The sequence below is a fragment of the Primulina eburnea genome, chromosome 1, assembly GCF_022965805.1.
Source record: "Primulina eburnea isolate SZY01 chromosome 1, ASM2296580v1, whole genome shotgun sequence".
NCBI lineage: Eukaryota > Viridiplantae > Streptophyta > Magnoliopsida > Lamiales > Gesneriaceae > Primulina > Primulina eburnea.
This window is the reverse complement of record NC_133101.1, coordinates 1,857,996-1,884,922: the sequence shown is the minus strand read 5'-3', so window position 1 is coordinate 1,884,922 and position 26,927 is coordinate 1,857,996. Positions and strand designations below refer to the sequence as shown.

At 38.1% G+C, this 26,927-nt stretch overlaps 5 protein-coding genes, 1 long non-coding RNA gene and 1 pseudogene across 7 annotated transcripts; 2 read left to right on the top strand and 5 right to left on the bottom strand.

The window, feature by feature from the left end:
• Positions 1 to 775: 775 nt before the first annotated feature.
• On the bottom strand, positions 776 to 5,506 carry LOC140803728 (LEAF RUST 10 DISEASE-RESISTANCE LOCUS RECEPTOR-LIKE PROTEIN KINASE-like 2.1). 2 transcript variants are annotated; one of them, XM_073159639.1, is made up of 5 exons: positions 4,467 to 5,506; positions 2,530 to 3,263; positions 2,335 to 2,406; positions 2,178 to 2,216; positions 776 to 2,093 (listed from the first exon to the last, which is right to left on the bottom strand). In XM_073159639.1, exons 1-5 carry the CDS (start codon positions 5,189 to 5,191, stop codon positions 988 to 990), a joined length of 2,676 nt encoding a protein of 891 aa, XP_073015740.1. In that variant the 5' UTR covers positions 5,192 to 5,506; the 3' UTR covers positions 776 to 987. The 2 variants fall into 2 exon arrangements, with proteins under 2 accessions (XP_073015740.1, XP_073015793.1); XM_073159692.1 differs by having other exon boundaries at positions 2,335 to 2,400.
• A 3,239-nt stretch (positions 5,507 to 8,745) lies between these two features.
• Positions 8,746 to 10,329, bottom strand: LOC140804050 (uncharacterized). The gene is made up of 4 exons (XR_012112032.1): positions 10,029 to 10,329; positions 9,916 to 9,939; positions 9,626 to 9,682; positions 8,746 to 9,032 (listed from the first exon to the last, which is right to left on the bottom strand). It is a non-coding gene; the product is annotated as an uncharacterized lncRNA (long non-coding RNA).
• Positions 10,330 to 12,817: 2,488 nt separating this feature from the next.
• LOC140803978 (uncharacterized) lies at positions 12,818 to 13,709 on the bottom strand. The gene has a single exon (XM_073159856.1). It carries the CDS (start codon positions 13,425 to 13,427, stop codon positions 12,957 to 12,959), a length of 471 nt encoding a protein of 156 aa, XP_073015957.1. The 5' UTR covers positions 13,428 to 13,709; the 3' UTR covers positions 12,818 to 12,956.
• A 1,038-nt stretch (positions 13,710 to 14,747) lies between these two features.
• On the bottom strand, positions 14,748 to 17,831 carry LOC140803889 (LEAF RUST 10 DISEASE-RESISTANCE LOCUS RECEPTOR-LIKE PROTEIN KINASE-like 1.4). Its single transcript, XM_073159761.1, has 4 exons — positions 16,766 to 17,831; positions 16,497 to 16,529; positions 16,081 to 16,416; positions 14,748 to 15,993 (listed from the first exon to the last, which is right to left on the bottom strand). The coding sequence occupies exons 1-4, from the start codon at positions 17,604 to 17,606 to the stop codon at positions 15,065 to 15,067; spliced, it is 2,139 nt and encodes a 712-aa protein (XP_073015862.1). The 5' UTR covers positions 17,607 to 17,831; the 3' UTR covers positions 14,748 to 15,064.
• Positions 17,832 to 18,244: 413 nt separating this feature from the next.
• LOC140814741 (putative glutamine amidotransferase GAT1_2.1) lies at positions 18,245 to 21,537 on the bottom strand (annotated as a pseudogene).
• Positions 21,538 to 23,077: 1,540 nt separating this feature from the next.
• LOC140814731 (uncharacterized) lies at positions 23,078 to 23,476 on the top strand. The gene has a single exon (XM_073173819.1). The coding sequence runs from the start codon at positions 23,078 to 23,080 to the stop codon at positions 23,474 to 23,476; it is 399 nt and encodes a 132-aa protein (XP_073029920.1).
• A 1,648-nt stretch (positions 23,477 to 25,124) lies between these two features.
• Positions 25,125 to 26,927, top strand: LOC140803507 (zinc finger CCCH domain-containing protein 14-like). Its single transcript, XM_073159441.1, has 2 exons — positions 25,125 to 25,964; positions 26,348 to 26,927. Exons 1-2 carry the CDS (start codon positions 25,320 to 25,322, stop codon positions 26,654 to 26,656), a joined length of 954 nt encoding a protein of 317 aa, XP_073015542.1. The 5' UTR covers positions 25,125 to 25,319; the 3' UTR covers positions 26,657 to 26,927.

Here is a 26,927-nt window from a genome sequence, read left to right as displayed (position 1 = left end):
GACGTGAAAAATATTGTCGATGTCATAAAAAACTCGACAGATGATGATATGGAATTTGGATCTATTGTGCGCCAACGCAAATCTCTTTTAAATCAAGGAACATCGTTAAGTGATGATAGATTTTTATCTGAAAGATAAAAGCAAAAAATATGTTTTCTAAAACAATTTCATTAAAAACAATTTACTCTTATTTTATTTTCCAGTAATACATTAATTTTAAATCTTAAACTAACTATATAATCTTGTTAAAAAAAACTAAATTATTCAACAATTTCTGAATGGCAATATATCTGTTTAATTTCCAATTTATTTCTCCCATTATTTTTATTAAAAAAATTAAAATTTTAAAAATAAAAAAATTTATATACAATATTAGAATGTCACCTAGGCAGCTTCTAAAATCGAGGCGGTGAAAGGTCGCCCAGTGCGTAGGCGGTCCTAGGTACCGCATTTTAGCCCAAATCTGATTATTTACTCCTGAATGCTAAAGAATAAGACCAAATGGCAATGTTTGCAGACCGAATTTTCTGTATCTACCTTTAGTGATTTCGATGAGGTTATCTCTTGCCTCAACGGCTGTAGTGTAAATAGGACTGCCTTTGGTGGAATCTGTACGTAACTAAGACTACCTTCTAACATCGATGGTCGGTCGGAAGGAACGGTCTGAATGCACCAGAATGCCACCAAAACCAAAAGCATTTTCATGGTTATTTCCTCTGCACCTGCAATCTCAATATCGTCCAAGTTTCTGGTTTTGTGAGGGTTTATACACTCGTGACACTAATTTAAAAGTTTCTTCGATTTCTTTTCACAAATGTTTGAGAACAAAGAGAATACTTGTTTAGACTTGGTCCAGTTACCAACATTATCCTTTACCATACATACAACAATTACATCAGAATGAAAATTCTAGTCTTTTTGCCTGGAATAACACAATCGGGATAGGAAACAATAGCTAAAAATCATGCTCCTCCTCAACAGAACTTTCTATCTCTGCGTTTCCTGATGCAGTGGGGATAATTCTTGTCCTAGTGACACCGGAGTAAATAGAATTGGCTTAGGTGGAATCTGTATGGATTCAACACAACCTTGTAACATTTCCACAACCTTAGAGATCGATGGCCTGTCCGATGGTATGGTCTGAATGCACCAAAATCCCACCAAAAACATTTTCCGAGTGGCTTCTTCTTCCTCTTCACTTGAGATTGCTTCCAAGTTCTTGGTTTCATGTAATATTTCTTGCTCATAAATTTTATCTGAAAAATAATTTTCATGGGATTGCATTGATCCAGTGCCAACAATGTTTTTTGCTCCAACCATTTCAAGAACCATCATTCCATAGCTGTAGACGTCAGATTTATGAGAAACTCCTCCAAAATTCCTGTAGAATACTTCAGGAGCCATGTATCCAGCAGTCCCTCTTGCCCCAGCCATAGATAAAATACTCTGTTTCTGTTTGCATAATTTAGCAAGCCCAAAATCAGAGATTTTGGGACAGAATTCTTCATCCAATAGAATATTTTGAGGCTTGATGTCGAAATGAACAATCCTCGTGTTGCAACCATTGTGAAGGTATTCTAAACCTTGAGCAACACCAACAGCAATCTTATACAAAGTTTTCCAATCCAAGTTGCGATTCGTATTGAGTGATCCATTGGTGCTGATGAATTTGTCTAATGATTTGTTGGGCATAAAATCATAGACCAAAGCTCTTCTGTTCCTTTCATAGCAGAACCCCAACAGATTCACAATATTCACATGAGAAGTTTTGCTGATGCTTAAAACTTCATTAATGAAATCTTCTCCATTGCTTTCTGACTCGATCAAAAGCTTGACAGCAACAAATTTCCCATCTGGTAGCGTTCCTCTGTACACACCTCCATGTCCTCCTTGCCCGAGTTTATCACTAAACGATTTGGTTATTTTCTCGATCTGAGTATATTTATATCTTTGTGGAGCTAGATTTTCATTATTAAGTATAAGTTCAATATTTGGATTAGCTTCCTGGTGTAACGCAAGTTGTAATCTTTTGTGGTGACAACGGACATAAATAAAGGCTACAACAGCTATAACTGTTACCACTAGCACCATCCCTGAAAATTAAAAACACAGGAAACAATAATTTATGGAACCGTACAACCGAATAACAAACTATATATGGGCAAAACAACATTTACCTATTAGAACCTTCTTCACAGCAGACATCCCAGATTTACCTGTTACAAACTTCTTCACATTAGACAGTCATTTTTTTGTCAAGAAAATGATAAAAAATTTCCTAATTGAAGAGATGAAAAAAGAACTGAAACGGAGGGATCGATAAGTTGGAGATACCATAAGAAGAGTTAGTATAATATGAAGGGTCGGAATGATAAATTGGAGCCGGAGCCGGAGCCGGAGCTGAGCCTGATTTAGAGGAAAATAAATAAACCTAGTTAAGCCATTCAAAGGTAAACGTAAAACTGTACTATTTTGGTGAGATCTATATATTACGTAAAATAAAGTATATAGAATCAAACTTGCAAATACCTATTGTAGGGGTTCTCTGTGCAATTTTGCATTCAACCGATCCTGAATCCGTGCCATAATCACAAACTCTACCTGATCGAATGCAACTCTGACAGCTGGTGATGTTGTTTAACCATTGGATTGAAAACCCACTCTTGAGAGCATCCTGCAAATCAACTACTGAAGCTGCATCTGTTGACAAAGCCTGCACAGCAGATTGGTTTACTGGAACAAATATATTACTTTTACATGTGACATTCAACCCGATCTCGGACCCTGCCGTGAAGAAATTTAATGTTTCAGTCCCGTTTACATTGCAGGTAAATTGGTTGGTATGATTTGGCACTGTCGAGTCAAGTGTAGGAAAAGTCGTCGTCGTCGTCCAATGATCAGAAGAAGTTGTCATGTGAGATTGATCTTGCGTGCAATCGTAGTACAGGTTGACGTTGTCATAACTAGAGTTCTGAGGAAAGCGGAAGAGGTTAGGATCTAAAGTTGTGTTGTAGAGAACACTTGGACATGTGTTGTTCCATAAGTCCTGACTTGCTACTTTTACAGTTTGCGACGAGTAATCGATTCCCAGGACTCGATAATTCCTTGAATCAATGTTGAGCAGTGGGACATCGCCCTCGCAGTTGAGCAACTGAAAACCTGGAAAACCGCAATTTCTAGGGCGATTCGCTCCCCAGAAGGGATAGCTTATGTCGCTGATGCTGCCGCATTGAAATGGCTTGTTGCACTCCTCGTTTTGCAGGCTGCAGGAATCCACGATTTTATTTTATAAAATCAACTAAGAAAATCAAAATCAAAACGATTAAATGAAAGACATTTGACAATTCAACGTCATGTTGAAATTGAAAATTGTCAAAATAAATTTATCTATACATTTATTTTTTAAATACTTTTTGTACAAAATCTATTTAGTACCACAATTTAAAATACGAGCGCGCACATGCAAAAGATTACTACTTATCTTTTACTATATGTAAATAAGAGAACCACATACTAATTATATTGAGTTATAATGTAATTTTAGATTTGTCTAAAACGTCTGATCTTATCAAGTTAATTACATGATATTATAATAATATTTTATTTTATATTTATTTTCTATCAATTCTATATTTGATATATGCTGTCAAATTCTTGTATTCCTTTCAATCTAAGGCAACAACAAAAAATTACAGACTAGACTAAAATTGGGTCGTTAAAAAAATGGGATTGAGACATAAAAAATTTAAAAAACAAGGGCTCTGAATTTTTTTTTTAAAAAATAAAGAATTGACTCGTGATTATTACGTTAACTGCAATTAAACTCTTAACTTAATTAATTTTTTTTCTTTTTTCTTCTCGGTCGACACCGTATCTATTTTAAGAAAAAATAAGAGTCCATCCAGAAAATTGGTCGACCAAAATTAAGTTGGTCGACCAAGTATTATGGGTCGACCAAGATTAATTTTCTTGGTCGACCAAAATTTTGTTGTTGACCAAAAAAAATTCTTAATCGACCCAAAACGTGGTCGAAATTTTTTTCCTCAACCAGTCGATCGACGAACGAAAATAAACAATAAATCGAAATAAACGTTAATATTATCATATTATTGTTAGTCATTGCGTCGATTTGCGTTGAAAATTATAGCCGGAAAGGAAATGGAAAAGGGATCGAGGAGAGGATTTAGGTTGAGTCGACTTATGAGAATATAATGGATGATTGATGAGAATGAATTACGTGTTTAAAATAAATGTATATATGTAATCAAATTTAATGATGTATTTATACTTAAAACACATGAACATATAAATAAATTGACTTATGGATCTTTTTTGTAAATAGTAAATACTTCTGATCCCACTCCCTTCTCCCTAAATTTCCCAATAAAATTTGAGAACAAGAATAGCAAAGTATCTCAACTGAAATCGCAAGTTTTCTCTTAGCCATGTTCATTAAAGAGATGTACCTGAATGGGGAGGGACAGAAGGTGATGACATAATGTCCGGCAGTGCAACTGAAGGAAGCACTGGCCTCGTCTGTCGGTAAGCTGTAAGCCAGAGGACACGCACTCTTGAACAACTGCGAATACTTCGACAGCCCGCAACCCGACGAGCGGAACACTTGACATGGGTTCTGGCATGCGTCGCCAGTTTCAGTTCTCAGCTCCACCGGGCACAGCCCATTCACGTCCTCTGTGCAGCCTATGGATTGGCAGATCTGTCCTGAATCCCCTTTGGCTTCTATCAGCATAGGCAAGTTGAAGCCATCGACCAGGCTGATTTTGTACAAGTCCGTGGAATTGAGATCACCGATGGAGAACTTCGCCTGGGTGATGGCGGTGAATTTGTGGCCGTTGCAAAACATTTGGCCAAAGTCACAGTTGCTGCAGGAGTAGTCTTGGCCCGTGGAATTGAAGGTGCACCCTGTTCTGGCCCGGAACTGACCCATCCACCCTTTTGAAGCAGTGAAGAATCGGGAGCTACCCTCTGGTTGCTCTACTACTGTGGAATTATTAATACCTGGTAAGGTTTCCGAAATCTCCGACCAAATAGTTTGAGTACAGTTGTTCACGAGCGTAAATGTGGCGCCATTTACAAGTACCACTTCTGGAAACCACGATATGCAGGTAAAGGTGTAGAACAAAATAATGGTGGATAAGATATTGGAAGAATACATGAAAGATCTCGGCATCGAGTGCGCCAGAGAAATTCGCAGAAAGTATGTTAGATTAGTTACTAGTGAACGAAGCGGAAATCGAAGGGGGTGTTAATGCCAGGTCTTTTGGTTCTAATCAAGTTTTATCTTTCCAGGAACTTGCTGGCTGCTGCTATTCATGACCCCATGATTTGAGAGTTGAGACCCGTGGAAAGACTATGCTACTTTTATCACCCGGCGTGACATCCACCATGCATTGGGCATGGAGTTCACACATTTTATGGGGCCTCGTACCTTCAGATCCACCGACTGGATCATAGCTTTTACCTAAGGACTTTATGTCGGCTATGTCGCCATCGAGTGCACCAGAAGAATTCGAAGAAAGTATGGTGAAAGTAGTGACTAGTGAACAAAGAGGAAATTGAAGGGGGTGTTGAAGTCAGGTCTTTTGGGTCTAATCAACTTTCATCTTTTCCTGGAACTTGCTGGCTCCTGCTATTGACACCATGATTGTAGAGTTGAGGCCCATATGCCTGATGCCTCTAGTCCTTTTATTAAAATTTAGTTTATTCACATCAAAACAAAAATTAATTGTATCATTATACATTACTATAGGGAAGAAGTCTAATGTAATACGGTAATACAAGTCGAATTGATTCATATTTATAACAACATAAAAATTAATATTTTTTTACGAACCATATCGGATCGAAGATCCGTTTGGTAAAATGATACGTGAAACTTTTTTATACATATTAATCATTTACATAATTGATTATTAAAATTTTAATATTACAATTTAAGTGGTATCACATTATAGGGTAATCATTGCATTGGATCAAACCTGATAACGTTGATGTATGTTATTGTGTTAAATAGAAAGGAAGAAGCATCTCCGTGTAAATTTTTTTTAAGTCTTGAGAATCTGTCGTCGCCATTTTTCGGTGCATATTGAGTATATCATCGGGCTAACATGATAGTCTATAAATTATGCTAGTTAGCTAAACCATACTAGCCAAGCTTTGACGTGATAACCCCTCGTGACTGCATTTTAGTGCGCTATGGGTAAACCTTTTGACTAACGCAGTAGCCTACAAATCACGCTAGTAAGATAAACTGTATAAGGCAAGTCTTATGCAAGAGGCTCGCCCGAGAAGATGTTGTCGGGGTAATTAAAACCATAATTATTTGTTAAGTATTCACCTACTCCACTAACTCGAACATCCAGAGTAGGCAAAATGATATAAATAGAGTAAATTGCATACACTATCTTTGTAAAATATTGAGATTGCTTAAAATCCCCTGTGAAAAAAATTAATTCTCCGTATTTTCAAGTCTTGAGTACACGCATCGTCATGTTTTCAAAATTTGAACGAATACACATTTGTCCACACGTGTTTTCGAGAATACGTGTGATCATGAGTTGAAAACACATAGCATTAATGGTCATGACAAAAATCTTGTTATTTCATAGCAATAGCGTTTGTAATTAACCAAAATAAAATTAGCTTCATTATGTGATGCATTACGCACGAACTCATGGTTTTCACGTAGGCTTACTTTCACCAACACCAAAGGGACACAAGCTACTCCAAGAAGCTTCATCCGGAGACCAGCCAGCTAGCAGTCAACTATTGACGCGACGCGGACAGAACTCGGTGGAGCAAAAGTGGAGTATCTATCTACGTGTGTACTTGCCAATCATCACCTTCTCCAAATTTGGGAGAGGTAAAATGGGTTTTACCCACAAACCCCACCCTCTTAATTAATTAAAAAAAGAAATTCTACGTATGTGGTATGTACGTTTTTATGTTCCTTTATTTATTCATGTATACGAATAAATATGAGAGTTAAAAGTATAAGGATAGACCAGACCCTTTAGGGGTGTGAAGATTGTATCAAATAAAAAAAAATAAAAAAATAAGTGAACTTTTGAAGAAACAAAATATCAAGTCTTCCTGATATGGTCCGACTTCTTTCCTTTTCTGGGATTCATCTGGCATATGGCCTTATCGAGGATTTTTTACTCGTGAAATATCGATTGGTCGGCAAGGAGCCTGCACTATACACATGATATGAAAGTTAATTCATCTGGTACAAAAAGATCGGAATTCGAACCCCCGCTCTATAGACAAAAAACAACCAGTGAGACAAACTGAGCTACTAGCTCTGTCTCAATTCATCCCTTTTTACCCGTGTGATTGTGCATTCCAATGATGAGCCTCCAACATTACTGCTATATTTTTTATAATTAAATATAAAATCAACAAGGTTGACTGATTCACCTTAATTTTTTTAAATTTTTTTTTTCAAATAATACGAAGAATTAAATTAATAATAATAAAAAATTACATATATAATAATAAAAATAATTTTCAATAAATAATAACAATAAAAAATTACATATATAATAATCGAACCGGTCAAGCCTTAAAAACGGGTTCAACCGGTTCAACCAGTTCGACCGGACGGTCGAAACCGGATCAATAAAATTAATATTTTATTTATTTTATATACTAAATAAAATAGTAAAATATTAATTATTTATGTTTTTATAGTTTTTACTTAATTTTTAAGATGAAAATTACAACAAATATCCAAATAAACATCACTTTTCAAATTCAAAAATCCAAATTACACCTAACATGTAACCAAATAGTGATGACCAAGTTTAAGTGCCCAAGAAAACATCAAGTTTAATTATACAAAAAAGTAGCAAACATCAAGACCAGCCGGTTTCCGGTTCCTAAAGACCGGCCGGTTTCTGGTTTTTCCGGTTTAACCGGGTTTTAACCGGTTTTTTCCCGGTTAAACCTGTTTTCCTGGTTTTTACTTATCTCCGAACCGGTCTGGAGGCCGGTTCCAGACCGGTTCGCGGTTGAACCGGTCCGACCGACCAGTCCGGTCCGATTTGGAGAACATTGGCCCAAACTACCTGCCCAACCCGAGGCCCTTGGTATCTATAAAACCCAGGAACCTTACTTTTAGAGCCAGGAGTTTGTGGAAGAGCACAAATTTTCTTCTTCACGTCTTGTTTCAATAGAGGACTTGGTAGCCTTTGGGTTGAGTGCCTAAACTGAGGACCCTACATATAGAACTATCGATGAATTTGTCACCTCAGGTGCTCAACCCGATGCCATTTCCTTTCTTCCCTTTTCCTTCCTTTTGACTTTTTATTTTATTGTTTGGCATTTTTCTCGTTTTTGAAGATAATCCCGAGATACAAGAAGTCTTCGCCAAGATATGAGATGCTGAGAAGGCACCAGGAGAAAAGAGGTAAGAAGCCCAAAAGGCGACTACCGAAAAGAAAGCACTAGCCAAATGGTAGACTTCGTTCCTTCAGTCAAAGAGTTCAAAGTAACGGTTGAGGACAAGGCCGACTCCTTCTTCCAGACTGGCTTCGATAAGTACTAGGAGCTGTTTGAAGAGGCTGGCCTTGTGGGGGCCCGTGCTCCTGATTAACGTTTAATGACCAAACAACCAGGATTTATTAACGTAAACAGCGAAAGCGATTATTTGTCCATTTTGGGCCTACAGAAATTTCGGCATGACCTATTCGTAAATAGGACATCCCAAAAAAAATCAAAACATCACAAACAATATTTATATACTCGAAATAAAGTCATAATCGCAATTCACAAACCTATAGCCGCACTGGCCGGGACTAAACACATGCAGAGCCGGCAAGGCTCGATCACACCACTATCGATTCAAAACATCGTAAAACAACAGTACAGCTACACGGGGCATCTCCCCGGTAAATGTATGACTCCATAATATAGTGTATATATATATCTGGGAAACTCTCAACCACGACTCGACGACTGGGCACCACTACCCGACGCTCCACCAGACGCGTCAAATCCTCCTGGATAACCTGCTATGGCATCAAAAACAACCACAGCATAAAAGAAACGAGGGGTCGGGCCCCAGTACGACGAACCAGTAATATTACGTCAAATATAACTGACATGAAATAAAATCAAGTACAATGCGATGCAATGCAATGTAATGCAATGCGTGAAAGGTAACAACAAAATAATGGATACCAAAGCGGAGTCCAAATGAAACGCATCAGCAACAAGAACAGTGGCCACCCGTGCCAGGAATGCAGCAACGTAATAGCATGCCGTCGCTATCCATGCACGTAGCATCGAGGGTACGGGTGCGACCCGCTCAGCCCTCATGCAAGTCATCAGGAGTGCTAGTCCTATCACCCATTCCATCGATGAGATGTCAGGAGTGATCTAATCCTATCACTCACTCCATAGATGACGCAACATCGCAACAGATCAGTAATGCTAGCAATCAACGGAGTCAAGGCTCGAAATGCTATGCATCAACTCAAATAAATCCATGAATGCAATCAAGTATTCACAGAAGCACATAAAGCACGTCACAACTTACTACAAAGTACTTAACGTCATTTCACATCACTATAGACGTCATAATAAAACGGTTCATACGTACCTCAACAGACTTTAATTTACCACAAAATATCTTAAGGATTTCTCGCAGAATCCAATCCTGTGTCAAATAATACATTTCATATCAGGTCCCATTTATTTTTCCAATATTCACTAATTTAGCCTAAAATTCCAAAAATTCTTAATTTAGGCTTTAAAATTTCTAAAATTAATATATGTCAATTCTATAGCGTCTAAACATTTAATTGTTGAACACTAAAATTCGAAAACCCAATCTAAAATTCTTGAATTTTCGAAATTATGCCCAATTAAATTCTGAAATTTCGTTAATACCTCCAATGAGCTCCGATATATCACCTACAATCAATAATACAACATATATTAATTATTGGAACTCAATTGACTTAAAATCCCCAAAATTCGAAACCCTAAATTCATAATTATACCTCTGAAATTTCGAAAAATGCTTAAAGCTTCGAATTTAAGCTTTACACAACCTAACCCAAGCTTCCTTCCAACTTTTCCGGCGAAAAACAGGCGACGGTCTCCGACGGGTTTCCGAGAGTCGCGAGTTTTCTGTGAAATTTTGGTATCAATGGATAGCTCTCGTCGATAGGATTCCGAATATGTATTTACTTTATTTTTTGGACAATCGGAGCGGCCACAATCGACGGTCAAAGCTTAGAAATCGAAAAGAAAGAAAGGACGCTGAAGCTTTCGGTGATGGAGGAAAACGGGGAGAGAGAAATAAATTTTTACGTTTATCTTTTTTTTTTTTTTTTTTTTAACTTACTTAATGACATTTAGGCTGGGCTTTGAGGTTTCCGGTTGGACTGGGCTCTCACAGGCCTTCTCTCGGAGGATAAGAAAGGCTTTACAGACTTTGACCGAGCCATCAACTCGCTTTCAAAGGATGAGGAAAGGGCAAGAGGGGAGGATCTTGTTGTTGTAGGGTCCGAGGGCCCGACTGATATAGAGTAGTCTTATAATTTTTTATTTTCTTTTTCGGCTTTAGAGCCTTGTTTTATACTTTTTTGATAAATAATTTTTTTTAAAATTTTGCTAGATTTCTTCTTTTTTCTATAATTTCAAGTAGACCAGACTAAGATTTTTGCCCATAACTGTGAACCCAGAATCGACGCATGTACTGAGATGCTCAGACAAATGATCATGGTGTGAGAACAAAGACATGACCCATGATCCTCTAAGTCCTATTATGCTGACGGGCTAAGCCGAGAGCCCGAGTACACTCGAACATGTGTTGGTCTGATCAGCTTATTTGGTTGTTGCTAACTCAATGATGGTTTATGAAATAACATTTTTTTCACCTAGGCTGGTTCTTACCCCGACTTCCCCTATCTTTTCGATCCATCTCCCGCTTGAGTCCCAAGATAACTCGATGACCCAGAAACTTCTCGAGATATCGCTGTATATTCATTTTCGTAATTTCAACTACATCTCTTTGTTTATGAAGTTTGAACACCTTATAGAAACCACTTTAGTCCGACTTGATTACGCAAATATAAAATTACATATACAAAACGCAAAATAACATTTGCTTCTAGTACTTTTGGACAAAAAAGTCAAGACGCCCACGTTGCTTTTTTAAACCGCTCAACCACTCCATCTCTGTTTCCTTAAACATTATCCTCTGATTTTCTCAAAATCACAAAATTATGTTTGCTCAATTTATTACATCTCATCTCGGTAAGATCTTTTTCTTTGGTTTTTCAATTTCGAAGATGCATATATGATTGCGATTTGCATTGTATCAAGTATTGTATCAAGGCAAAAACTTGTGTGAGACGGTCTTACGGGTCGTATTTGTGAGACGGATCTCTTATTTGGGTCACCCATGAAAAAGTATTACTTTTTATGCTAAAAGTATTACTTTTTATTGTGAATATGGGTAGAGTTGACCCGTCTCACGGATTATGACCCGTGAGACGGTCTCACATGAGACTCACTCTTGTATCAATTGAAACAAATATTGTTGCATGGAATACTTTTGTTTGAGTTATACCATAATACACATGTTTTGTTTAGATAAAAAGAAACAATAGTCTAAGTGCAATTGTTTGGTATTTAGTCTCACTATTCACTAAGTACTTGACATAATGTGACATCCAAAGATATCTGCATTCGGAAAATATTTTTAATATGGTGTGCTTCATCGGCTAGTATATATCAACAACGATAAGCAATCAAAACAATACACACATATATATATATGACAAAAACTATGTGAGACGGTTTTACGGGTCATATTTGTGAGACAAATCTCTTATTTGGGTCATCTATGAATAAATATCACTTTTTATCTAAGAGTATTACTTTTTATTATAAATATGTGTAGAGTTGATCCATCTCATAGATTAAGATCCGTGAGACGTATATATATATATATATATATAATATATACAAAACAAAAATAAATGAAGAATAATTTGTTTGTTTTGTCGTTGGATTGGGTCAAAGAAGCAATAAATCCCATGTTTGTTTGTTCCTCTAATGACGTAGGAATGCCACTTGCGCGAATTTGGTGCCTTGATCACAACCACATTGGACGGTTCACATTCGCAGATGTGTTTCCGAGAAAGATTCTGCAATTTTTCAGTCTTAAAACTTGATAACTACTTAGATTGACCATTTAGTGGTTATCCGTATTTTCTTTTTCGTTTTTTTTCCAATATATATTGCTCTATCACATATCGTCTTAAAATATTTATATATTAAAGAAATATAGTAAAACTAAATCATTTATATCTTCTTAAAAGGATTTACATATGTATATGATATTTATGATCAAATTTGAGATGTCTTGCATTTTCTATTTGATTTAAGGCAAAAACTTGTGTGAGACGGTCTCACGGATCGTATTTATTAAATAGATATCTTATTTGGGTCACCTATGAAAAAGTATTACTTTTTATTGTAAATATCGATAAGGTTGACCCGTCTCACAGATTATGATATGTGGAGACGGTCTCACATGAGACCTACTCGTGACTTAACGACTTCATGCGTTCCTAACATTCGTTGGTATGTGCAGATCCATCCAAACCTCTTATTAAAGCCGGTCCATCAGGCCGGACCCGTAAATCATTTTCATTTGCCATTAATTAACTTATCAATGGGATAAACCTTGAATGCTTCATTAACTCATTGCGAGAAAATTAATTTAATCCAATGGTTAAGAGGATATGGAAATTTTTTCCAAATTAACTTTCGAATCTATCATAAGAATCTTAAAATTCTATATCATATAATAACATTGAATTGCTGAAAAATTGTCAAATAGGGGTGTGGATTAAGATGAGTATCTGGATTTTAACTTGAACCAAACAATTTCACACAATTTTCCAAAGAGTTAATTACTCAGGTATAGCGACGAGCACAGGTCGCCAAGCTCTTCTCAGCAACCGCTGCCGAAACGTGGCCGTGATTGGCCGCACCATACGAGCCCCATTCCCTCTAACGCCATCACCCGAGCCTCCTGCCCCGCCGCCGGGTTGGGTAAACCCGTCCCTCACATTCTCCGAAACACTGCCTCCGAACGCCGGTGGCGACAGCACAAACAAATCCTTCAACTTCTGGCGGACAGAAAACTCACCCCCTTTCTCCAGAGCACTCCCCTCGTCACTGCTCCCCCTCCGATCCGTCAAGCTCATCTCACCACGCTCCACCCGCCTCCTCCCGCCATTTCCTCCACCCCGACCGAGCAGCATTCGAAGAGTCTTCCTCCGGCGGAGGTGGATTACCGGGCTCGCAGCAGGGCTCCTCGTCGGACTCCCCGCAACCGCACACTGAGTGGCTAACAGCTTAAACTTCTGCAGAGTAGACATCTCCTATCTCACCAACTTCTTCCTATCGGAGTAGAATCAAAACAACCCCACGATTAACAAAACAAAATAAAACATAAAACAGGACATTAATTTGAACTCTTCAAGGGACAAAGCTGAAGGGACAGAAAAAGCAATATCTGGGTATGTTGTGAAGAGGACTCAGCCATGGAATAATCCATTCAAAAAAGAGAGGAAATTGAAAGAAAGGGATCAGATAAAGGAGGAAAGACAGCAAGTGGGGGTGGAAGAAGGGAAAGAACAATAGTGCAGAGGGAATACGATATAGAGACGGCCCACGGGGCTTGGAATTGGCTATAAGTACGGGAAGCGAACCTTTTCGGGTCTGAGTGCTGAATCCTATAATATTATGACAGGTGGATAGATTGTTTTTGGGTCCCACTTTGGTTTTCCATAAAAAAATTTTATTTACTTCGATTTAGAATTAAATAAGTTTGCCATTCTTGTCATGTTAGCACAAATCAAGTGGAGATAATGTTAATTTTGTAAATCGAGACAAAGTGAGAGATTCAAGACATGAAATTCTTTTATTATTTCGTGAATGAAAGAAGACAAACAAGGATAACATGTAATGCATTAAGGACAAGGGCGATAATCGACCCGAAAGAGTCGAGGGTTCGTATATTGAGACAAAAAAGAGCCTAATTACACATACAGTAGCGTAAAAATTACTTAAACTAAAATCAAGTCATGCATAGAATTATAGCCCTTGTTGGGGTTGTCGTAAAAAAACATACCAATAATAATTATGAACTCACTTTTTGGTACTCAATTCTAGGATGCTGACAAAGAGTTCTTTTGTTGCTCTGATGTCAATTAAAAACAAATAATTGATGGCTGGCGTGAACTCGGAAGCACTTGATTTTGGGCAGACCATGCCTCGACTTGGTTTCAAATTTCAAGAAATGTGAACTTATCATTGCTAATTTTCCAATCCAAGTCATTGAAATTTGTAATCAAATACTACAAGAATAAAGTTTCGAAAGATACAAAACAATAATGTTTTAACGATCTACTTCATCTTCATCATTATTCAAATATTGGATAAGCAAATTTAAATTTCAAATATGGTATAAGGTGTTGATTTATACAAATACTATTGTCGTCGAGCTTTAATGAGCTCGAACTTTTAATAAGTGCTTTGGAGAAAGTCCCTGTATTTCAAACCTTCATCAATGAAGCAATTAAACTAAAAACCTTCCATTTCTAAGGAAAGAGAACAAAATACAACAAACTAGATAAACACTTTGATTTCAAGAAGCCAAATTTGGCTGATTAATTAATGGTTGCTGAAAATGATAATAACCAAACATAAATTCATTTATTCATTCACATCTCTTACCAAGAATTGCAACTTGCAAGCAGTCTGTCAAAAGCAGCAGCATAAATATGTCCTCCGATGGTGGTTTAGTACATGTAGAAAACACTTTTACCAGAAACAAAAACTGGTTATAACATAAAGTGGCACATCCGGATATTTACAGTCCCATGAAATTTACTGTCAAAATGATGTAATGTAGCAGAAGCTTTAAAATGTTCGAGTCTGTGACTGTATAATTCCTAACCAAGTATCACAGTATATGTTGCTAATATAAATACCAAACAGATGAAACAATGGCTCACACACTAGAATCGGGAGTTGAACTGCTGTTCCATTTGAAAACTGAATCCGGCGACACAGGGTGGTCGACGGCACCCTTGAGAAGCACTGTATCGTCGTCCACCAATATGTCTACTATTTCGACCCTATCGATGTTCAAATCCTCGTTCTGAATCCTTCTCAAAGCTTCGAGCACATCTCCCATGGAGGGCCTCATATCCCTCTCTTGTTGTAAGCACCGAAAAGCCAATTCTGCGACCAGAGTGACCAACCTCCTCACAATACTATTTGTCTCGAATCCAAGACTTGTGTCCACCAACTCGCTCAAGTTACGATTTTGAATCTTGTTGATAGCCATGTTGGCCAAGTTGATATCCTGACGGTGTCTATTGGTATCCACGGCTTGTAAAGACGATATAAGTTCGATCAGCATCACTCCAAAGCTATAGACATCGCTTTTTTCGGTGAGTTGGTAGCACTGGTAGTACTCAGGGTCGACATAGCCAGGCGTTCCTTGTGGGGCAGTAGACACATGAGTTACATCAGCGGGGAACAATCTTGACAAACCGAAATCAGCAACTTTTACATTGAAATCGTTGTCTAGAAGGACGTTGTTGGTTTTCACATCTCGATGAATGATGTCTGATCTGTGGAGATAAGCGAGTGCATCTGCAGTTTCAATAGCAATTTTCAACCGAATCTGCCAAGAAAGTAACCCTGATTTGGAACGATTTCCATGCAGATGATCAGCCACTGTTCCATTTGGTATATATTCATAAACTAGCAATAGGTCCCGACTTCGCTTGGATGTGCATCCATATAGCGTCACAAGGTTTGGGTGTCGTAACTTTGTTAAAATCTCAACTTCATTCATGAACTGATCGACACGCTTCACATTGTTCTCGTATAAACGTTTAACTGCAACAGCACGGCCATCCGGTAGATTCCCTATTTCACAAAAAAAAAAAGAGCTCTTATATATCTGATAAAGATCGGATAAATTTTCCACTTGACAAAAGGGCCCAGTGCTTATACCATAATATACGGTACCAAAACCTCCATCTCCAAGTTCTTTAGAGGAATCAAAATTATCAGTGGCTTCTTCAAGTTCAGCATAGCTGAAGAGATACGCACCAAAGTAAGTACTGCCCCCGACAAGTTCGGATTTTGATGTTGGATATGAAGGGATGCTTCTGGTGAAACTTGTTGAATATGGAGTAGAGAGAACTTTGCTTGAAGGGTGAGTGCTGGTTTCTTTGCTAGTATTTTGGGCAGATTTGGCTGCGACACGGTTTTTTCTCTTCTCTTTATAGTGGAAAATTAACCATCCAACAATTATACCAGCAAGAGCTGCACCGCCTAGAGCTGGACCTGGACAGCAATACAATGTTTCAAGACACGTGCATGTCGTGAAAGAAACGGAATTTTGTTTTATTGAGTAATAATCTTACCAATTATCTTTCCTGTGTTATTCGAACCATTTCCTGAATTGCCATTCCAAATTAATGGTTAATATGATATATGAGAGCATTAAAACCAGAAGAAAATTGGTGGTGATATGAACAAAAGAACATAAATAAATAAATAAATAATTGAAAAATTATCACTACCAAGGAAAATTGTTGTACCCACTTAATGATACAGTTGTTTAGAGTTGTCTCCATATGGAAGATGATCCTAAAATATATTGAGGCAATGATAAAGAAACAGAGTCCCGTACCTTTTCCATTTCCAGTGTTATTGCAAGTAAAGGGATAAGTTCCATTGCTGCAGTAGCAAGCGAAAGATTCTGAATTTTTATTAAACCCACACACACCACCCGATTCCTTACAATCCTGGCAGTTGCTATTATTCGCCGACCACTGTATCGAAAACCCGCTTTCCAGGGCGTTTCCCGTCAAGAGACTTGGTAAAACGCTGGCTGCAGTTTGGTTCACTCGAACAAAGATATTGCTAGAACAATTTAAAGAGCTTCTCAGATCAACAGCTGCTTCAGGTGTCGAAACCATGGAAAAGCCATACTGGCTGCAAGTGAACATAAAAAAAGCTGGTATTTCCGAAGGCTGTGGCTGTGGTTGTGGCTGAGTCTGAGACGAAATTCCGCTGCATCCATAGTTTAGAGAGATATTCTGATCATTAGAATTTGAAGAAAAACTGAAAAGATCGGAATTTAAGGTGGTGTTGTAGAGGGGGTATGGGCAAATGTTGTTCCATAAATCTTCTCTCGCTACTTTGAGACTGTACGTATTGTCATCGACACTCAATACCCTATACGATAGTGGCTTGATGGTGATCCGAGGAACGTCTGTCTGGCAGTCGAGTTCGAAGCCTGGGTATCCACAATACTCCGGCCGATCATTTCCATAAAAGGGATATTTCATATCTTGTTGGTTGGCGCATCGAAATGGTTGGCTGCACGTTTGGTACGACGCATCAGCTTGACAGATACCACCCTGGATTTGTGACAGTAGGAGGATTATAAGGATCATGAAGAAAGATTCTCGGTCGAGTTTCGGGTTCATCACTTTCGTTTGTTTTCTTGTTCGAATGGAAGGGATCATGACGAGAGTTTCACATCAGATCGAAAAGGTTGAATTGTGTTTAACGCGGAGTCTGGGAATTGGCAAATACTTTCATTTTAGCGTAGTTTTTCAACCAAATAGAAGCTTCTTTTGGGAAAAAAATGGGTCGCCGACTCATTCAAACGGAAGAAAGCATTGTGTATTTGAATGTGACTGAAATTACACAGAAGGTACCAATGAGTCGAATTCTTCTTTTTAGACAAAACTAACCCCCTCAATAGAAACTAACATATTTTTCTTTCTAAGACTTGACAATATTATTCAATTGGATCAATCACGTTCGCGTTAAATTGGAGTCCTTTGCAAGAAAAGACAAGTCAAAAAAGTTTTTTTTAAAAGAAATAAACCTCGTTTCACTTTACATATAATGCAACACATTGAACTATATGTTTTTAACTGTTATTAGATATCATCCCGTTAAGTTTTGTAATTTATCGGAGATTATTCAAAGTTGTTAGGTAGAAATTAGCCAACTATCAAGACTTAACAGGAAATACAGTTCAAAAGCAGTATGAACGTTATTGAAGTGGGAATTATAAATAATTGATAGAGCCATCTTGAAACACGTTTTATGTTTATTTACACGGCAAATGGAACATCTACTCTAACATCAATAATTTGGATTCAGATCCTGGCATCTTGCCTACTATACACGTGTGTAAGATGACTCGCCGAGCTCGAGCTTAAGCTCATTCGTTCAAAAGCCAATCCTCCATGAGGGCTGGAGCTTGAACACGTAACTTTTGATGTTAGACTTTCGCTATCAACATGATTTCTAGATCGGACAATCCCCATTCGACCAACTTTTCAACGATTTATATAATTGAAGAAGTTCGGATCTGATAATAATTTTAGAGTAGACAGTTCGTCACTGGCTGTTGCCATTGTTGGAGGGGCCAACATGTTTTACGCCAATAGGAGTTCTCTCCCATTGGCCATCATGTAATCATGCTCTTGAAAATATGTTTATTTTGAGCCAATACGTAGTCAGCATAAAACTTTCCCAAACCAGCAATCGATAAGCCATTTGCACTAATTCATTCTTGCCACCATTCTTGTAGATTAAATACCCAAAAAAAACTAAAGATTTCATACAGATAGATCAGGTTGTGAGATGACTGACTTCGTGCTGTTTGATCTCCAAAGCCTCTGAACAAATCTTCCTCATCATACGATAGAAAGACAAGAAATCAAATAGCAGATCCATAGACATTTTCCCCATCAAATTTCTTGCCAAATTCTCCTTTTCTTCTCTCAAATTCGGTCTCTCTAAGTAGAAAGATCCATTCCTTATCATCGCACCAATCTGCAGTAATATTGCCTCTTGTTGCGGACTCAGAGCCTTATTCGTCTGCAAATCAAGAATTTCACAGAAAAAGGTTACTCTTGTAAAAAATACATCACAAAAACTGCAGAGAAAGATGCTCTGGCCTTAAGGTAAAAAAGTTTCGTACCTCTAGAAACTTTGCTCCGGCCTTAAGGTCTAATTCTTTTATGGATTTCATACCATGGCCACACTTGCTCATGTTTCTTGCAACCGAGAAGCTCTTAACTATAATCTTTCTCTTCTTCTCCATTTCTCCATCAAGCTTCAATGACTTTGGCATCCTTGTCCCACTTACAAATTCCTACAACAATTCGAAAAGCATATTTACATACAATGAAAACACATAAATAGGCTACGCATGTTGAATTTGCATCAAGTAGTCACATTATAGGTGAAAGTACGGCCGGGGTAATCAATTCATCGGAATCCAGCTGCCTCATACTCTGGAGCCCATTATGAACTTTCCCTCTTCAGGATTATATGCATCCGGATGGCAAAACCCTTCGAGCAAACCGTCTGGTGCAAATGCCATCACAAATCTTGGGGCCCATTTCTTGACTCCTTGATGATTTATAACTGATGATGCTCTGGTAGATTGGGTGAGGTTAGTGGGCAATCTATCGAGAATTTCTTGTAAAGATTTTGACATGATGGAATGAGTATGACTTGGCTTGACGGGATGAGTTCGAGTGATCTGGCCTGATCGATGACCTCGGGTGATTTGTCTTGATCTGCCCGGGTGATCTGTCATGGTCTCCCGAGTGGTCTGACCTGGTCTGCCTAGGTGATATGGCATGATGGATGACCTCGAGTGGTCTGTTTTGGTCTGCATGGGTGATCTGTCCTGGTCTGTCTTGGTGGTCTGGCCTGGCCTGGTCTGTCCGAGTCATGGTTCGCCGGAACGGCCGCGTCGCGGCTGGAACGCTCGTCTCGGAACGGGAACGGCCATTGGCGTTCCAAAGTTCCACGGCAAATCGGTGAATGCTTTGTAGCGCCGTTCTTCAACGTTATAACAACGAGGGAACGGTGGGGTGGAACGAGAACGGTGGAACGGAACGTTGGGTTTGAGAAAATATAGTTTTTTCAACATCTGCTACACATGGAATTAGACATCGTGGATTTGATTATGGGTCGTCTCAATATATTGGTGATTTATCCAATGAATCTTCATCATCTATATGGCGTGGTGTTAGACGTCATGGTCCCGAGTATAGATCTTCAAGTAAAACTGATAGTTCTATTGTGTATCGTGGATTCAGATACTATAATCGTCGTGACGAAATACTATTACAAAATCAGCCATCCCATTCTAATGATCTTTCGTCATCTCAATCTAATCAATATCCCTATAGACAATCACGTCAATATCCAAATGTTCGAAATCAATTTAATCTACGAAATACTGATGAAGAATATAACAATGATTTCGCTCCTCCGCGTCACTCTTCATGGTATTAGCTTTGGTATGTTATAATTTTTAGTGTGTATTTCTTATTGTACTATTGTTGTAAAATAGTTTTGTATTGATATATTAATTTGTAATAACTTCATATATTTTATTTTTTAGTATGATCTAATTTATATTTAAATTTTTTTACCAATTTTTTGAATTTATTAATTTTGTTATACAAGCGTTCCGCAACCGTTCCGCAACATAACATTGAAACTGGAACGGTAGTTGTCGTTCTAAGCACCGCAACCGTTCCGGCAAACCATGGTCTGGGTGATATGTCCTGATCTCGCGGGTGGTCTGGCCTGATGGATGACCCCGGGTGGTCTGTCCTGGTTTTCCCAAATGATCTGTCCTGGTCTCCCGGGTGGTTATGTCTGCTCAGGTGATCTGGCCTGATGGATGACCTCGGGTGATCTATGTTGGTCTGTCTGGGTGATCTCTCTTGGTGTCCCGGGTGGTCTGTCCCGATGGTCTGACCTGATAAATGACTTTGGGTGATCTGAACCTTGGTCAAGCGAGATGATCTTGTCTGGGGAAGAGGATCCTGGCCGGCCTGAGGATCATGGTCGGATGGAAGAACCTGGCCTGGCTGGAGGACCATGGCCATAATTTACTCATGCTTAACTCCTCTCTCCTAAGAGTAAATTGGAATTTAACTTAAACTTTTCTTTTCGTCGGAGCCAAGAATGATTCGTGCTCTTTCCAAGATATCAATAACTATAAACCAAAACCTCGCGTTTCCCATTCTCCAAAGAATCACTAAATCATTGATCTATCGGTGTATTCTCTACAATCGTTACTGGATATATAATTATTATAATCCATGTGCACTATTCTCTCTTTTGTGATACATTTTTTGTCAAATCTTTTCCAATATATCAGTAAAAGGTGCCCCACGAGCCACATTTAGGATTTGGGGACCTGTGTGTAACTAGCATGCGAACCGCGGATTTCTTCTAATTCCTCCATGGATATATTCGACATTTCGGATTCATAATGGAATGGATCGATGTGTCTTCCCCTTCGCAAAGAAGAACTCCATCAGTCAGCTCTGAACTTTCTAGCAACATGTGAATTCCGGGTGCCCGTGGAACGATAACAGGCACCGCATCATTATTTACAATCAGCAAAAAAAAAAAAAATTATGTACTTCGTAGCGTTAGTTTTATATTAAAATTTCATCTAATTATTAAGAATCTCTTTTTAACCCCAAAAAAAAAAAAAAAAAATTCACCTCTATGTTATTTAAAATACCAATAATTTATAGGAAAATAAATCATATATAACATTTCCTTGTGACATCCTTCGTTCACTCAATAATTGGTTTGCCATATGTACCAAATTGCAACGGTCACACTAATCAAATTCTACGTGTGTTAATGTTAAAGGAAATGACACAGATGATTTCTTACCATAATATTATACATCCAACAACAAGATTTCAAATTTAGAACGAGATCTCGAGTTCATGACTCAACTATAACAAATCTCGGCCCAACTAAATGAAAAAGAAAAAATCTTTTCTAACAGAGTATTTATTTTTTTTTAGAACAAGTTTTTAAAAAAATCTTTTTTTTTTCAATATTTAGTTTTATTTGATGTTATTGACCACTTAATTTTATTTAATTTTTAAGTACAACAAGCCACAAATTTCTATGATTGGGCCCACAAGCCCATCTTATTTATTTTATATGCATATTCTAGAAACAATATATTATTTTAGTGTTGAATTTGTTCCTTGTTACGTGACAAAAAAATGGAAATAGAAAAAAGTGGAATGACTCGTATTGTCTTATGAGCAAACGTATTCAATTAGACTGTGTTATATTTTTTTTTATCTATCCGTTATTGTTTTTACATATTTATAATGATCCATTTTATTCTAAATACTCCCATGTTTATTTCAATTTGAGTACATTTGGACTTATAATATAAGAAAAATAGCTTTTTCCTCCTGGTTTTGTCGACTAACTCGTCGAACTTTGATTTTAGTTGATTAATTTTTAGTTCATGACTATATTGATCCGATTGTTGACGTAACGTCGAACAAATAATAAGTTTTATGTCATTTTTTGATATCACATCAGTATTTTACATTGTTACATCAACATTCTAATCAAATATTTTTAATTAGACATTGGATGCAAGCAAATGAAAAAAAAAAACTCTTTTCCTCCAGTTTGGCTCGAATTAAAATTCTGACCTTGTATAAACAAAATATTATTAATAATATAATTAAATGCATATTCAAAATAATAATTTTAAATACAACTAAAATAATATCCAAAATAGCATACCTTAACACACGCCAATGTCATACTTGAAACTTCAATTATTTGACCAAAATTTTAAAACTAATTACACTATTTGGGGTGAGTGTATGTTACATTAAGAGGTCTACTCTCGAACACTAACTTTCGATGTACCTTACTCATCCCTCAACTTGGGAAGTTTTAAATTACGCAATAATTTAACTATTTACTCATGAAAATTCTATTACCAGCTTTATATTGACCAGTTGACAAAGCTAAATTATTTTCCAACCTCCGTATAAACCATGAAAACTTCGCCACAAATCTCATAGTCTCCAAAAGAAAATAACCCACAAAACTCACCCAAAAAAACAAGACCAAAAACACACACTTTCCGCACAAATCCACCGAAGTAGGAATGGAAACAATCCCATTCACGAAAAGCCTCAGCAGGCAATGGAGAAGAAGAGGATACAGTACTCGCTTATCCCCGACAAGAAGAAAGCTGAAAGCAGAAAGGTTTGGTGGGAATCTGAAGTGTTCATGGAAGGTGAGAATCAAGCGTAAACTGCGCCTGGTGCGACTCGTCTCGCCATGGAAACTGTGGTACAGTTTCAAGAATGCATACACGAACATGATGCTGAGGCTGGCCAATACCTCGCATACAGCCAACAGCGGGAACTTGTTCGGCCAGAAGAGAATCCCTAAAGCTCGTGATCTTAAACAGACTTATACGAGAAGCGAATTCGAAAACAGATTGATTCTTGAGATATATAAATCCATGGTGGCTTCTCTAGAGTTGGGCTACAACAAATAGTTTGGTACATAGTTGAAAGGTTTTGTTTTATGTGTCTTGTTTCGTGCACGATTCGTTCGAGAGTTCCTGTTAAATATGGATCGAGGATGTTTGAGTTGGCTGGGGGAAATAAGTTCTTGCTCGATAGAGCATCGATTCGTGTTTTTTAATTTGTAGTAGTTTATTATAACTTTTTCGATACAACGGTAAAAATCATCAATGCAGATAAAATTACCAAAAATAGAAAGCTACATGTCTAATACTGATAGGTTGCGTTTGGTTGTAGGATAAATAAACTATGATTAGTATGTAAATGATAGAGAAAATGATTGTCGTAGAAATATAATATATAGTAGTATGTCTGATAAGATTTTTAAGTATATGATAATTTTGAAATTTTTGATGAAAAGACAAAATTGTCCTTCTTCTTTTTTTTGTTCTTCCACTCCGACGACGACGGTCCGGCAGTCCGGCGGAGGTCCGGCGGCGACGATGGCGGTCCGACGAAGATTAGGCGACGTTTGTGCGGTGGCGATCCGGCGGCCCCGCGGCGGTCCGACAATGGCGGCGGCGGCGGCGGCGGTGGCGGTCTGACGACGGTCCGACGACGGTCCGACTAGGGTGGCGGCGGCGGCGGTCCGACAGCCTAGATGGTTCAATAGCGGTGAAGGAAGAAAGGTAAAATGGGAAAGAGAGTAGGGATAAAGAAGGGATTAATAATCCTACGAAGTAGGATAGATATTATTAATCACACGTAATACAACCTAATTATTTATAGGAGGTATTGAGCTGGTTAAATAAAAATCATACCAAACGCAGGATAAAGAGTGATAAAATAATCTATCGTACTTAATCCGGCCATGCAAACGCAGCCATAGTGTAGATGACTAAAACCGTAAGGAAGAAAATATATAGGAACAAAATTATAATGTTTTCTAATTAAAATTCTTAAACCATCTGAAGAACCAAAATATATGGGATTGCCAATTTGCCACCCAACTTATCGAGTCCGAACTAGTACATGCAAGCTACTGGGCCAGATTACAGCCCCAATCATGGGCCTATTCATCAATCAATTGAAGTGAGGTCCAACAAATTCATCCCAATCACCAGAATTTTTCATTTTGGATTTTGGATAATTTGATTTCATTAATTACTGATCCACAAAAGTTGAGCCTAAATATATATATATATTTAAAAAAAACACTTGGATTATTTTATTTTATTTTAACAAAATTACTAAATAGACTCCTCCAAACTTATAGAGTTAGTTAGAGTTGTGCTTGCCAAGCAACAATTGTGGTGATATATTGCTTAGGTTGGTTAAGAAAACATTTTTCTATCCACCTTACAATCATTATACTTAACTAAATACCACTTTCTAAACCATATCTGGAAACTAAGTAACATTCTATTTTACAAATGATCTCACAAATAAAAAAATCATACTCATTAGAATTCAAAATATAATTCATTTCGTATACTTTTAATCGAACTTCGAACCGATTCAGTAAATTTTATCTTATTTTGATTTACGGTCTGGTTTGCACTTAGAACTAACTGTGTGTTTATATGAAATACTTGTATTTTTGGTAAATAAGAATTTTGTAACTTTTTTTAAAAAAAATATGAGAGAAAAATTCTAAATGAGTCATAAATTTCAACGGCTGTGATTGCTGTAAAATTATGCACGAAGATGGAGTAATCACGTCTTCAAAAAGGGCTTTATATTCTCCCGCCAATTCAACCATCTCCTCTACAAGTGTCTCCCTCTCCTGCAACAAATTTGGGGTTTCGGCAAATTCTCGAGCATGTAAGCGATTTTTGAGTAATCGGAGGTTTGTGGCTGGAAATTTCTACTGAAATGCAGAAGGAGAATACTCTATACGATGATCTCGCGAACTCCGTCGCCGGAAAATCCTCCGCCGTTACGGCGATGATGGATTTCTCTCGGAGAAATCCGTTTCTGTCTCCTAGATCGGCGACTTGCCTGAACCTCAATAACTCCTATTCGACGCTATTTCGGAATTACGGTCCGCAATCTCTCTCCGACGCGGTCCCTTTTGACGTCGCCCTAGCCTCCGCCGATCGTCAAGTGCGCAATTCCAGCAGTATTATGGAGTTCCAGCAGCTCTACAACCGCTACACAGTCTGTATCGGCCAGCTCCAAGATTCGATCGAGGAAGTTGACGCACTCCGCCGCGAGAATGACTCTCTCCGCATCTGCAACACCGATCTCGGCCGTCGTCTCGCCCTAATCACCTCTCGCGAACGCCTATTCTCTGACTTGAACTGCCTCAACATTTCCTCTCCCGTTGCCACTTCTCCTGCAGCTAGCATAGCCACTCCTCGACCTCATACTGAACACAATCACATCGAGCAAAGGAGTACCGAAAGAGTGTCTCTTCCGAAGAGCATCGCGGTGCGCTCCAGTGGATATCTTAAGATGAATCGCCCTGGTCAAGAGACGACTCGTCAGAAATCAGTCGGCCAATCCAGCCCTGAATCGGTGAGTCTACTCTGCTTCTAATTTGCATTTTGGCTCATTCCACGTGAATTGATTTTTTTATTGTGGCGTCCCTTCTCACTTTTCTCATCGGTGTTGATCTTTTTGATTGTCAGTATTTATCGGATCCGTAATTTCATCGCCAAATAAAAAAAAAAAAAAACATAAACACCGACACACACAAAGGCTGCGTGCTAAAATTCAACGCTCTATGCAAATAATTACAAATTGAGTCAAAATTCTTCCTTATTGGTCGACTGAAAATGAATCATTATGCTTCTCGTTTGGATTGTGTTGATAATCCATCTCAATTATTTATAACTTGACCTGTGATGTATCCATGTTATCGAAACTGTGGTCTTGACCACGTGTAAAATTGGGAGCAGCAACGAGTATATGTACCAGGGTCCAAAAAAGAAGAAGAAGCACTTGAATTCGAGGTGTACAATCAAGGGATGCTCAAAACAGAGCTGTGCAACAAATGGCAGGAGACTGGGGCATGTCCCTACGGGGAGAACTGCCAATTCGCTCATGGAATCAAGGAATTACGTCCGGTGATCCGGCATCCACGCTACAAAACTGAGGTCTGCCGCATGGTGCTTACTGGAGACATCTGCCCATATGGTCACCGCTGCCACTTCCGCCACACTCTCACTGAACAGGAGCAGTTCATGGCAGCGGCATCACCACAGTGATCGATGACAGTTCAGCAATGAATTACCGGAGTACATACACAATAAGAATGAAAGGATATTGGATATACTGATACTGCTGAGATGTATTGATGTACAATTGTTGATAACACTCGATGTAAATGTTTGATACACACAAGGTCAAATTTTGTAGGCCAGTGTTTGTTGTGTGACTTCACAGACTATTTTGTTCGTTGTACAACTTGAATTCTCGTGCATATTTGAGAGGAAATTATAATGCTATGTCTGTTACTTCTCTTTGACTTCAATATTA

Bases quoted from the DNA above. Each gene is read 5' to 3' on its own strand.
- LOC140803978 (XM_073159856.1), bottom strand. From the start codon at position 13,427: ATGTCTACTCTGCAGAAGTTTAAGCTGTTAGCCACTCAGTGTGCGGTT.
- LOC140803889 (XM_073159761.1), bottom strand. From the start codon at position 17,606: ATGATCCCTTCCATTCGAACAAGAAAACAAACGAAAGTGATGAACCCG. The intron at 16,417-16,496 runs GTAAGATTATTA...ATTGCTGTCCAG, and splicing joins TAACACAGGAAAGATAATTG to GTCCAGCTCTAGGCGGTGCA. The intron at 15,994-16,080 runs GTATAAGCACTG...TTTGTGAAATAG, and splicing joins TTTTGGTACCGTATATTATG to GGAATCTACCGGATGGCCGT.
- LOC140803507 (XM_073159441.1), top strand. From the start codon at position 25,320: ATGCAGAAGGAGAATACTCTATACGATGATCTCGCGAACTCCGTCGCC. The intron at 25,965-26,347 runs GTGAGTCTACTC...AATTGGGAGCAG, and splicing joins GCCAATCCAGCCCTGAATCG to CAACGAGTATATGTACCAGG.
- LOC140803728 (XM_073159639.1), bottom strand. From the start codon at position 5,191: ATGCCGAGATCTTTCATGTATTCTTCCAATATCTTATCCACCATTATT. The intron at 3,264-4,466 runs GTACATCTCTTT...GGATTCCTGCAG, and splicing joins TTCTGTCCCTCCCCATTCAG to CCTGCAAAACGAGGAGTGCA. The intron at 2,407-2,529 runs GTATTTGCAAGT...CCTCTAAATCAG, and splicing joins ACAGAGAACCCCTACAATAG to GCTCAGCTCCGGCTCCGGCT.
- LOC140814731 (XM_073173819.1), top strand. From the start codon at position 23,078: ATGGAAACAATCCCATTCACGAAAAGCCTCAGCAGGCAATGGAGAAGA.